Source organism: Salvelinus alpinus, chromosome 2 (genome assembly GCF_045679555.1).
Source record: "Salvelinus alpinus chromosome 2, SLU_Salpinus.1, whole genome shotgun sequence".
Classification (NCBI taxonomy): domain Eukaryota; kingdom Metazoa; phylum Chordata; class Actinopteri; order Salmoniformes; family Salmonidae; genus Salvelinus; species Salvelinus alpinus.
The window spans coordinates 110,902,219-110,915,194 of NC_092087.1; the positions used below are offsets into that span (position 1 = coordinate 110,902,219).

Genomic DNA, 12,976 nt, shown 5'->3' on the forward strand with positions numbered 1-12,976 from the left:
GAGCTGATTAAACATCCATATCGAAAAGTTGACAAAACAAAAAGGAGTATCAAAATATATCAAATTAACCTGGAAAATGACTAAATGTCCCCCTCTGGTGGTGAAGAAGTATAACACACCTAAACTAACAAAACCGGGCTAATAAACTGGCTGGTGTTCATGAGTTTATAGAACATGTACTTTATACATTTGTCATAAATGACCTGCATTGATGAGACACATAGTGTGGATGAATGATCAGTAGTCGACAGGGTAAAAATAGCACTCCTAAAGAAGATGCATTTTCCAGTTAGATACCAACTTGAAAGAGGGAACTTTAGCATAAAACCCACATGGAAAACGGAGATTTGGCAAATAACATATAAAGAGAGGCTTATTTGACGCCAAACCAACAACAGTAGTTACTAAAACATAAATTGCTAATGTATGATTTAAAAGGTGGATTTTATGATGTAATGTCAACTTTATATATTTCTATCCCGGGACTATTCAATTTTGAACTCACCCACAGCAATTCTCCATAAATCTGCTGTGGATTACCCAGAATCCCGAAATAAATTAATACATATCTGATAATTCAAAAACATAACTGGTTGTGCTTATAGGGAACCAGATCGTGAACACAACTAAGTTACTAAGTCTTTAACCACACTGTATTGTTACACTGGTGAGTAAAAACTCATGCTTCCTACACTAACTTTTTGTCTGAACGTTATAATATATATTTTACGTCACACTAGCGTCATTGTCTTAAAGTCGCACATCTCCATCGCATTCAGAGGTTCAGACTGAGCGTTATCCACTCCAGTCAGCAGATGGCGGTGTGCGATTTTAAGGCAATGCTGTGAGTGTGACGTATAATCTAGTGGACGGAACGCAATGCTGTTAGTGTGACGTATAATCTAGTGGACGGAACGCTTCTTTCAGCAGCAGCAACAGTTAGTCCGCCACCTCGGTAGCTTGCTAGACAAAATAGCCGAACCAATAAAGCTCTTTAGACGATTTAGTGTATATTAGCCACTGTATTTTAAACCCTCTTCTGTTGTCTAGTTAGTTAGTTATCCTATTTCATTTCATATTTACGGTGTTATTGTTATTATTCAGCTGGCGGGCTGGTTAAGTTAGCATTAGCCGAACTAGCTAACATCTCCGACCATGAGTTCACTAAATGACTCTCTTCCTGCTGAAGAAGAGACGGTCTGCTGGACGGAGAAAGAAGCTCTCATCAAAGAGGAGGAGGAAGAGAAGGATGTTACAATACAAAAACAAGTAGAGGGTGAGGCTGTTACAGGGAAAGAAGAAGAGAAAGACGTTACAGTGAAAGAAGAGGCGTTCAGAGTGAAAGAGGAGGAGGGTGTTACAGTAAAAGATGAGGAGGATTCAGTTTTTGAAGTGAAAGCGGAGGAGGGGGAGATTACGGTCTCATCGGAAGAAGAGGAGGAAACTGGATATCTGGGCCCGATTTCCCAAACGCAATTTAAGGCATCCAGTGGTTCTAAAGATGAACTTAGCCATAAGATGGTTTTGAGAAACCGTGCCGTGATTACCACTGGTAAGTACTGTCTTAAAAACAGAGGTACAAACTCTGCAGTTGTTGAACTGATGTTTGGTGTTAAAGGGGAAATCGGCAATTGCTACATCCATATTTTGACTTTTAAATTATTTATTTATAGCCATTGATTATTGAAGAATATAACACATGCCTCATGAGCTTAGTTCAACTGTTGTACCCCATCAGAACCCCAAATAAGTTTTTTTTACTCCAATGTTTAGAAACAATGTAAATCAACACTGTATAGCCTCAACATGGTTAACTATAATGTTGATATCATGGATGGTCAGTCCTTGCATCCATAGGTCTGTCTATGAATTTGAGAGTAGTTAAATGTCTCCAGCCCCATCCATCATCTTATTACCAAAACAGTTGTGGAATGAGAGTCTTGTTATTGTTTCAACTGCAGGTTGGTTGATTGATGTGTGGCTTTTTTAAACGGACAACCTAGGATTTAAACAGCAACAAAATGGCTGCCAAGAGACTTGGTTTGGTAAACAGCTGAGGGATGGGGCTGGAGAAATGTAACCACTCTCAAATTCATAGAGAAAGCTATTGTAGCAACCCTAACTCATTACCTAGCGACCTCGTCAAGAGGTTCAGACATCTTGGTGTAACAGTTATAAGGTGTTGGCTTGACAGTCACTGGACCCAGGTTTGAGTTCAGCTCAGGGCTTCTCCATGAATTCACTACACTATGAATACAAGGACTGGCCATGCATGATGTCATAATGATAGTTTAACCAGGTTTCTAGGCTATATATTATATTCTAGAATTCATCCATGATGTCATAATGATAGTTTAACCAGGTATCTAGGATATATAGTATATTCTAGAATTCATCCATGATGTCATAATGATAGTTTAACCAGGTTTCTAGGATATATAGTATATTCTAGAATTCCTCCATGATGTCATAATGATAGTTTAACCAGGTAGCTTTAACCTGGCTAGCTTTTCCATCAGCCTGACAATGAGGGGGTTGTACACTGTTTACACAGAGGTCCGGACAACAGGCCTTCCGATTTGACATACTGAACTCTATCTGAGAAGTAGTTGGTGAACCAGGCAAGGCAGTCATTTGAGAAAACCAAGGCTGTTGAGTCTGCCGATAAGAATGTGGTGATTGACAGAGTCGAAAGCCTAGGCCAGGTCGATGAAGACGGCTGCACAGTACTGTCTTTTATCGATGGCGGTTATGATATCGTTTAGTACCTTGAGCGTGGCTGAGGTGCACCCATGACCAGCTCTGAAACCAGATTGCATAGCGGAGAAGGTATGGTGGGATTCGAAATGGTCGGTAATCTGTTTGTTAACTTGGCTTTCGAAGACCTTAGAAAGGCAGGGTAGGATAGATATGGGTCTGTAGCTGTTTTGGTCAAGAGTGTCCCCCCCCTTTGAAGAGGGGGATAACCGCAGCTGCTTTCCAATCTTTGGGAATCTCAGACGACACGAAAGAGAGGTTGAAAAGGCTAGTAATAGGGGTGGCAACAATTTCAGCAGATAGTTTTAGAAAGAAAGGGTCCTGATTATCTAGCCCGGCTGATTTGTAAGGGTCCAGATTTTGCAGCTCATTTAGAACATCAGCTGACTGTATTTGGGAGAAAGAGAAATGGGGAAGGCTTGGGCGAGTAGCAGAGGGGAGGGCAGTGCTGTTGTCCGGGGTAGGGGTAGCCAGGTGGAAAGCATGGCCAGCCGTAGAAGAACCAAGGGCTATATCTGTTCCTGGTTCTAAATTTCTTGAATGGGGCATGCTTATTCAAGATGGTGAGGAAGGCATTTAAAAAAAATATCCAGGCATCCTCTACTGACGGGATGAGATCAATATCCTTCCAGGATACCTCGGCCAGGTCGATTAGAAAGGCCTGCTCGCTGAAGTGTTTCAGGGAGCGTTTGACAGTGATGAGTGGAGGTCGTTTGACCGCTGCCCCATTACGGATGCAGGCAATGAGGCAGTGATCGCTGAGATCTTGGTTGAAAACAGCAGAGGTGTATTTGGAGGGCAAGTTGGTTAGGATGATATCTATGAGGGTACCCGTGTTTACGGAATTGGGGTGGTACCTGGTAGGTTCATTGATAATTTGTGTGAGATTGAGGGCATCAAGCTTAGATTGTAGGATGGCTGGGGTGTTGAGCATGTTCAAATTTAGGTCGCCTAGCAGCACGAGCTCTGAAGATAGATGGGGGGCAATCAGTTCACATATGGTGTCCAGAGCACAGCTGGGGGCAGAGGGTGGTCTATAGCAGGCGGCAACGGTGAGAGACTTGTTTTTAGAGAGGTGGATTTTTAAAAGTAGAAGTTCAAATTGTTTGGGAACAGACCTGGATAGTAAAACAGAACTCTGCAGGCAATCTTTGCAGTAGATTGCAACACCGCCCCCTTTGGCCGTTCTATCTTGTCTGAAAATCTTGTAATTAGGGATGAAAATGTCAGAATTTTTGGTGGTCTTCCTAAGCCAGGATTCACACACGGCTAAAACATCCGGGTTGGCAGAGTGTGCTAAAGCAGTGAACAAAACAAACTTAGGGAGGAGGCTTCTAATGTTAACATGCATGAAACCAAGGCTATTACGGTTACAGAAGTCATCAAAAGAGAGCGCCTGGGGAATAGGAGTGGAGCTAGGTACGGCAGGGCCTGGATTCACCTCTACATCACCAGAGGAACAGAGGAGGAGTAGGATAAGGGTACGGCTAAAAGCTATGAGAATTGGTCGTCTAGAACAGAGAGTAAAAGGAAGTTTCTGGGGGCGATAAAATAGCTTCAAGGAATAATGTACAGACAAAGGTATGGTAGGATGTGAATACAGTGGAGGTAAACCTAGGTATTGAGTGATGATGAGAGAGATATTGTCTCTAGAAACATCATTGAAACCAGGTGATGTCATCGCATATGTGGGTGGTGGAACTGAAAGGTTGGATATGGTATAGTGAGCAGGGCTAGAGGCTCTACAGTGAAATAAGCCAATAAACACTAACCAGAACAGCAATGGACAAGGCATATTTACATTAAGGAGAGGCATGCTTAATCGAGTGATCATAAGGGTCCAGTGAGTAGAGGTTGGTTGGGGTCACGGCGATCCAGACAGCTGGCCGGGTAGCTGGCTATCGGTAGCAAGATAGCATAGGATGGAGGTCTATTTTTAGTCACCTCGTGCGTTTCCGTCGGTAGATTAGTGGGGTTCCGTGTGGTAGAGGGGATCAATCCAATTGGCAAAATAGATATAGTCACCCAAGACAAATTGTCCGATATACTTATTCAGATAGCAGCCGATAAGACAGCTAACGATTAGCGGGCCCCAGATGAGCGTTCAGGTAACGTTGCGACGGAGGTGCCAGTTGGATAACTCCCTCGGGCAGATAACGTCGGTAGTCAGTCGTGAAGGCCCGGTGGGGCTCCGCATTTGTAGTAAAAAAAAGGGGCCCGGATAGGTGATTGTAGCCCAGGAATGGCTGATGGAACTCTTCAGCTGGCTAGCTCCGGAATAATTTAAGTTTGCTCCGGGATCGATGTAAAGCCAATAGTCACACGGTTTGCAGCTAGCTAGCTGCGAAATCAAGGTGTAAATGTCCAGAGCTTGCGGTTGAAATCCGGGGATATTGAGAAAATAGGTCCGGTATGTTCTGGTCTGAGTCGCGTTGTACAAAAGTGCCGATAGATTATCGAGCTAAAGGAATAGCTGATGACCACAAAACGTGGGTAGCTGAAATACTAACGTTAGCCAGTAAACCGGCTAACTTCTGGGTAGCTTCAGCTTAGCTTCTGGCTAGTTTCTGGTTAGCTTCTGGCTAGTTTCTGGCTAGCTTCTGGTTAGCTTCTGGCTAGCTTCTATTGTGGATTTTCAGATTTGAGGTAAATAATACTTTTTTTGTGTAATTGGTGAGGCGGGTTGCAGGAAAGCTTTTTGTAGTTGAGTTCTAATAAAATATATAAAAGATATGCGAAGAAAGGTGTAAATATATATATATATACAGGACACGACAATACTAGGACAAAATGACTTCTGAACTGCTATGCCATCTTGTAAGAAAGAGTATTAATATTAAGCAGGACATTCAAACGAGCCTTACAATTATAATCCAAAGTAGTGTGAAATGTACTCATAAGCAACCTGGAAATGGAGGTTACTCCCCTGAGTTTTCACCCATTCCCATTCAGAATACATTGTGAAAAACTAAAATCTTTGCTCACCATTTTTGCTCCAGGCAGATATACTACATCCATAACTAGTGGTTTCCTCATTACCAGATATAGTACATCCATAACTAGTGGTTTCCTCATTAGCAGGGAGGAGTTTCTACAATCAAATTGCATTTGCATCGCCCTCGTGCCGCAATTTTAGCAACACAGAAAGGGGCCTATATTGGAGACCAAAAGTCGTCTGGCACACTGCTTAGAGTTTCAACAACATGAATAACTTATTTCTAGTCTACAATCTTAGATGTTACTACTAATGTGAAAACAAGACAATATATGACTGTTCTTGCTCCTTTTAAGACAAATGTCAAATCATTACATTCATTACAGACGTCAATTGTTGTACAACATCATGGCTACGCTGTTGGCATCACCTTTTACAGTGGATTTCTGCTGTTGTGGGCCTTTAACCATCTGTATGACTTTGTCATTCACACAGGAAAGAGACGTGACTGTCCTGGATCCTCTGGGGAGCCTCAACAACCTCATGATGCTAAAAAGGCAGAGAAGAGTCTCTCCAGATCAGAACTCCTCAATAAACACCTGCAGAGATCCACAGGGAAGAGAACTCACTGCTGCTCTGACTGTGGGAAGAGATTCACCTCATCAGGCATTAAAATTCATCAGAGAACACACACAGGAGAGAAATCTTACAGCTGTGGTCAATGTGGAAAGAGTTTTACTACATCTGGCCATCTAACTCTACACCAGAGAATACACACAGGAGAGAAACCTTATAGCTGTGGTCAATGTGGGAAGAGTTTTAGTCAATCTGGAGATCTGACAGTGCACCAGAGAATACACACAGGAGAGAAACCTTATAGCTGTGGTCAATGTGGGAAGAGTTTTAGTCAATCTGGAGATCTGACAGTGCACCAGAGAATACACACAGGAGAGAAATCTTACAGCTGTGATCAATGTGGGAAGTGTTTTACTACATCTAACCATCTGACTCTACACCAGAGAACACACACAGGAGAGAGAACTTATAGCTGTGGTCAATGTGGGAAGAGTTTTAGTCAATCTGGAGATCTGACAGTGCACCAGAGAATACACACAGGAGAGAAATCTTACAGCTGTGATCAATGTGGGAAGTGTTTTACTACATCTAACCATCTGACTGTACACCAGAGAACACACACAGGAGAGAAATCTTTCAGCTGTGATCAATGTGACAAGAGATACTCTGATAAAAGATCTCTGATCAAACATCAGAAAATACATACATGAAGTTGTTTCATGATATCAATGAAATAATGTCACAATGTAGAATGTTTTAACATTGTAGTAGGAGTATTTTAATGATGTCACAATGTAGAATGTTTTAACATTGTAGAAGGAGTAGTTTAATGATGTCACAATGTAGAATGTTTTAACATTGTAGAAGGAGTATTTTAATGATGACCTTAATGACCTTATCGTTTGCCCTGTTCAATTGATTGCAGCATGATATGGATATTAGCCTCAGGGGAAATCTAGGCTCTGAATTGAAAGAGTATTATTTAACAAAAAGTGACAAACAAAAAAAGAGCTGTGTTACACTTACTGCGTTGGTGACCCACTTTAATCAAAATGCAGTACTTCAAAATGTAGCTAGCTGTTTTCTACAAGTTGAAAAAGCTGCTTGTTCAAAAAAATACATGTAATATGATAATTGTTGCAGATGTTTGTGTATATACACACATGAAAGCAGTATAATAAATTGGTCTATAATCAATTTTATTAACAATCTGACATCACTCCAGTATTTCTTGACAACATTCAAATGCTAATTGTCTTTAGTCCACTACTGAAGAAGCATGACTCAAATCACTTACTCATATTTCAAACATCCAGCCTGAAAAAAGATACATGTTTTATTATTCCATGCCTCACCACTAAGTTAATTATTGCCACTACATATTAACAAAGGGGTGTACATTTGGTTTTGATTTTCATATTTACAATTCATGTAACAGTTAGTGATCATAATTATTTATGCAACCAGCTGAACATTTTTGGGTACAATTATATTGACAATGTTGCCCTGCTTTTAGAATATCAGGATTCATTCTCAGATGTGCTAACCCAAATGCATGACATTGGGGACTGGGCCCGATCCAACAACATGCCTATCGAGTGAACCCTGAAAAGAGAGAGAGAAGTAAGGTTGAAAGTTACTACGGATATTGCAGGAGTTGGTTGCTGATTGTCTCAAGGGTGGGCAGTCAACAAGTTTTGCGTTTAGCCAGTGCGTTGCCATGGATCACAATTTATTTTGATTGCACGTTTTTCCGTATTGGAGATTAGTTTTGTTTGGGCTCGTTCCAATGGGATGAGAGTTTCTAGAAGCTAGTGGGTTTTAGGAAGAGTTATTAAGGTTAATTATTAAATAAGGTTAAGTTTAAATATAAATGAGGGTTTGTACACTAAGTGTTTGCCAAATTGGCACAAAACTTCACCTAACAATAACACAGACCTACTGTAGGACCCATAACTTCACCTAACAACAACATAGACCTACTGTAGAACCCATAACTTCACCTAACAACAACAGACCTACTGTAGAACCCATAACTTCACATAACAACAAATTAGACCTACTGTAGGACCCCTAAACTTAACAGACCTAACTACGCATATAGAAGTAGGACTAGTCTACCTGGCCTGCACACAAATGTAGGCCTATAAATATAGATCTATAAATGTGCCCATTTGGAGATGTCTGATAGTATTTCTGATTGTCTTAACGCACCACCACTAATGAGTTGTGGAGCTTCTCAAAGCAAATGTCTCTTCACCTCTAACAGCATGTAAACAAAGTCTAATCAAAATCAATTGCAAATGAGAATAGTTCCTTTTAAGTTTTTGAAAATTATTTCCAGCTCTCGCCCTTTCTATAACCACTCGGCACGAAAGGGAAAAATGTAATGCTCTGATCCAGTGGAAATGTCATAAAATACCTGATTACTTCATATCCCTTTCACAAATAGCCGACAACTGTGTCTGTTCCGAACTCACTGGCGCGGGAAACCGAGAGCCCAGAATTATTTGAAACATCTGTTGTTCGTCATGTAGGTTGATAGGGGTGTATCTTGGCTGTAAAATACCTTTGTACTTTTGTCTCGTGGCTCTCAATGAATCATCTGTGGGTGATTCGTCAACCAGCCATCATTATCGTAGAGCACTCAATTGATTCACTTTATATGTGTGCGTTGTATTGACCTGCTCCCTTATTAATAAGTGAATAAAGGTTTAGTTTAAGAATAATTCTGACTTGTGTGATTAATTTCAAATGAGGAGAGAAACTTAGGAAATTAACAACCACATTTGGTGATGGAGATGTGAATCTTCACTTGGTGACCGCTTCTGACGATCTGGGTAAATCGTGCACTTGGGATCTCAGGGAAACCACACTTCGGGAATGGAGCAGATAGACCCACCTTTGATCTGAGAGGCAGCGAGCCGAGTGGATACCACATCTTGAACATAGTTTTTTTTAAAGAATGAGGTGAGCGAAACAAGTGGAGTTTTCATAAAAACCTCGTAGGCTCTGTGTATTCCTGTGTGAGGGGGGCACCTTGGAGGTGTAAACAGCCGAGTCAGCTATCTTACTAAGACCATGTATGATATAGTATAAGCTAGTAAGGTGCACCTGTAATTATTTTAAACCTGGACCCCATTTTAGAAGTATTGAAAAATGTAAATGTATTAGCTACATTTAAAAAGTTAGTTACAGTTAAATTATCCTAGGAACTAACCATAAGACAGAAATGAGAAAATATTCCTGTAGGTTAAAATATTGTTGAAAAACAACTAATTGATTAGCTATGTTTGGGAATAGCATTGTGTGACTGCGATATGAGAGTGTGATTGTGTAAGATTACACGTCACACTGACAGAATCACCTGAAAGACGCACATCGCCATCTGTTGACTGGAGTTGGTATCGCAGTTGAGAAAATACTTTCAGACAAAAAGCTAAAAAGCGACTGCATCTAAAAACCATCGACTCGCTTTGAAAACGGGCGATGTGGCATCAGAAACATTTATTATAGTGTAAAAATGTACTTCAAAGTGCAGCTAAATAGAATAACTTTGGTCATACCCACTCAGCCCGTGACGTCCAAGGACGTTGAATTATGGGCCATATCCGGTCTGTCTGTTGTGGCCGCTATTTCGCCCCAAAATAGTCATCCCAAATTGGGCTGTGTATAAACTATGTAAATGTCTCTCGGACAAGGTGAGTTTCATCAATATACACTCTAAAAAGTAAAGGTTCCTGGAGTATCCTTTAGGTGTTCTTCAAATTGAAACTGGGGGGGAACCCCTAAAAGTTATTTGAAGAACCTTTTGTGGGAACCCCTATAAGTTCTTTGAAGAACCCCTTATCGTGGTTCCTCAAAGAACCTTTTGGGGTTCATGTTTTAACTCCCTGTCCACCCTCCCTGCATTATAAAAACATATTTTAATAACATTAATAACAATATTGATTTAAATAATTCATTGTTTATTTAGTGGCACCACAAATGTAAATTAATATTTACAAAACAATTTACCAAGCAAAACACATTACAAAATTGCAACATTTCTGCAGACATGTCAGACCATAATAAATAATACATTTACTTTGTATAGTGCTTTTCATGACATTTAAAAATATATAAATAATGATGTACAATAAAAACAACATACATTAAAAATGAATCATAGGTAAACTAACAATATTGTAGACTTGATGCTAAATACAGATTTTTCAGCTTTAGTGTGTATATCGTATCCACTTAGTTATGTTAGTTAGTTTGCCATCTTTATGACCGGCCCTGGTAACTTCACCCCAACTTCTCTTCTCCCAGAACACAGTAACTTAACAACATAAGTGTTTTTCTGACATTTTGGGCAAATTTAAGGGGAAATAAAAAATACAGCCCTAGCAGAGCCCCAAGTCCCATGGGGACGTCCTTGAGGGCGTGGATGTTCTCCCCATCAAAGGCCAGCGGGATTTTCACTCTCATGGTGAAATGGATTTCCGCCGATGTGCAGTAAAGGAGTGAAGAGAGGTGAAATCTGTGTCAACAAAAGTAAGAAAAGATTAATACACATACAATTAACAAAGAACATAACAAATGTTCAGCTGTAGTTTTATATAAGCATACACACCTATGTTTATGAAGAAACAGATGATTGGTGCATAGGCATACCTTGTCACGGACATAAAGGCCACTCGGGTCCTCATTGAAGAGGTAGGGCAAGAGCAGAATCACTGCTGTGGTCTCCAGTCCTAGTAATGCATAGGCATACCTTGTCATTTCTGAAAAGATCATTTGTACACATTTGTATGCTAATAGATGTCAGTTTGTATTGACTGCTATGTAGGTTAAATGTACACTTCAAATGCAGCTGTCCTACAACATATCTGTACCTTCTTCTTGATCCCAATTGCATTGTGTCCATGTTCTGTCCTATAAGAATGTCAAAGGAAGAGAAAATGTGTCAAAGAATAGTCTTACAAGCATTAAAATATATATATATTGAAAGATAAATGGCATCGACATACAATTGAAAGTAAAATAGAAGAACATATTGGAGAAAGCACTAGCCAATACAGCACTGCCATACAGTAACAGTACTGCCATACAGGCCTAATATCACATTTCAAGATATCTTTGTACACAAATTGTTCAATATTTTATCAGGCTGACTTGAAAGATTATACGCAACATTTTGCTGCGTGGCAATACTGTGTTTGGATTCTGAAGGGCATTTATACAAAAGAGGTAGTCTAGACACTGTATTAATACCATTATGCATTTGAATCCCATCTACAGATACCATCTAAGATATTAATTTCCCTCCACAAGGGGGCGTACATGTAACGTTTCCAAAATGGGATAGTATTGTACATGTAACGTTTCCAAAATGGGACAGTATTGTACATGTAACGTTTCCAAAATGGGATAGTATTGTCCATGTAACGTTTCCAAAATGGGATAGTATTGTCCATGTAACGTTTCCAAAATGGGATAGTATTGTCCATGTAACGTTTCCAAAATGGGATAGTATTGTCCATGTAACGTTTCCAAAATGGGATAGTATTGTCCATGTAACGTTTCCAAAATGGGATAGTATTGTCCATGTAACGTTTCCAAAATGGGATAGTATTGTCCATGTAACGTTTCCAAAATGGGATAGTATTGTCCATGTAACGTTTCCAAAATGGGATAGTATTGTCCATGTAACGTTATGCCCCCTTGTGAGTTAATAGTATTGCATGCTGTAGCAGGCTATATAAAGAGGAAGACCTCCATTGACGATTCAGTTCGTTGTAACATCTGGTCTGGACAGGTCACCGTCCTTAGTTAGTTAGTTAACGTTAGCTAGTTCATTATCACAAAAGTGAGAATTCCTCTAGATTGGAAACTTACGTTAATGAGTGTAAAGCCATGTTGGCTTTATGGAAACGATATACAATATACAGGAAAGAATATAGTTGAGGGAAATAATCCAAACCTAGTTCCGCCTAGTTAGGACATAACGTTAGCTAGCTAGATAACGGTACTGTACTGTAGCTCATACAACGCCGACGGTGAAACCCGGCTTTCTAATATTTACGGTAATTAGATATAGTAACGTTATCGAAGATGTTCACAGATAACCATCATTGTCTTCGTTATTCATTATTAGTATGTGATATTATTATATAAATTATTTCGAGACATATTCAGAGCCAAACATCAACCAAAACTTAACCTTTTTAACTGTTGTCGCATCCAAACTTGTCACCATCGTTTTCAATTGTAATTGCGAAGTTCCCGGAAGAAGTCCAGCAACAACGGAGGTTCCTTGATGAACCCACCTTCTAACAAGTTCTTTGAAGAACCTTTTGGGGCTGTTTTTCATTGACCAAGAACCCTACGGTTCTTAGGGGATCTGAGAACAACTCCAGTTGAACCCTTCATTTTTAGAGTTGTAGTCGGCTCTATTTACTCTCAGATTCAACACATGATGATTAGCATCAACGATCAAGTCAGCTGCTGCTGCTCCAATACAGTATGAGGTGAGACGGTGAACTGATGTTGAACCGGGCAGTCAGCTGCTGCTGCTCCAATACAGTATGAGGTGAGACGGTGAACTGATGTTGAACCGGGCAGTCAGCTGCTGCTGCTCCAATACAGTATGAGGTGAGACGGTGAACTGATGTTGAACCGGGCAGTCAGCTGCTGCTGCTCCAATACAGTATGAGATGAGAC

At 40.2% G+C, this 12,976-nt stretch overlaps 2 protein-coding genes across 2 annotated transcripts in view; one reads left to right on the forward strand and one right to left on the reverse strand.

Moving 5' to 3' along the window:
• Window positions 1-12,976, reverse strand: part of LOC139548984 (zinc finger protein 180-like) — a 347,214-nt gene that overhangs the window by 90,106 nt on the left and 244,132 nt on the right. The gene's annotated exons all lie outside the window — the stretch shown is intronic.
• LOC139549155 (zinc finger protein 391-like) lies at window positions 885-7,477 on the forward strand. The gene is made up of 2 exons (XM_071359319.1): window positions 885-1,552; window positions 6,188-7,477. The coding sequence occupies exons 1-2, from the start codon at window positions 1,156-1,158 to the stop codon at window positions 6,976-6,978; spliced, it is 1,188 nt and encodes a 395-aa protein (XP_071215420.1). The 5' UTR covers window positions 885-1,155; the 3' UTR covers window positions 6,979-7,477.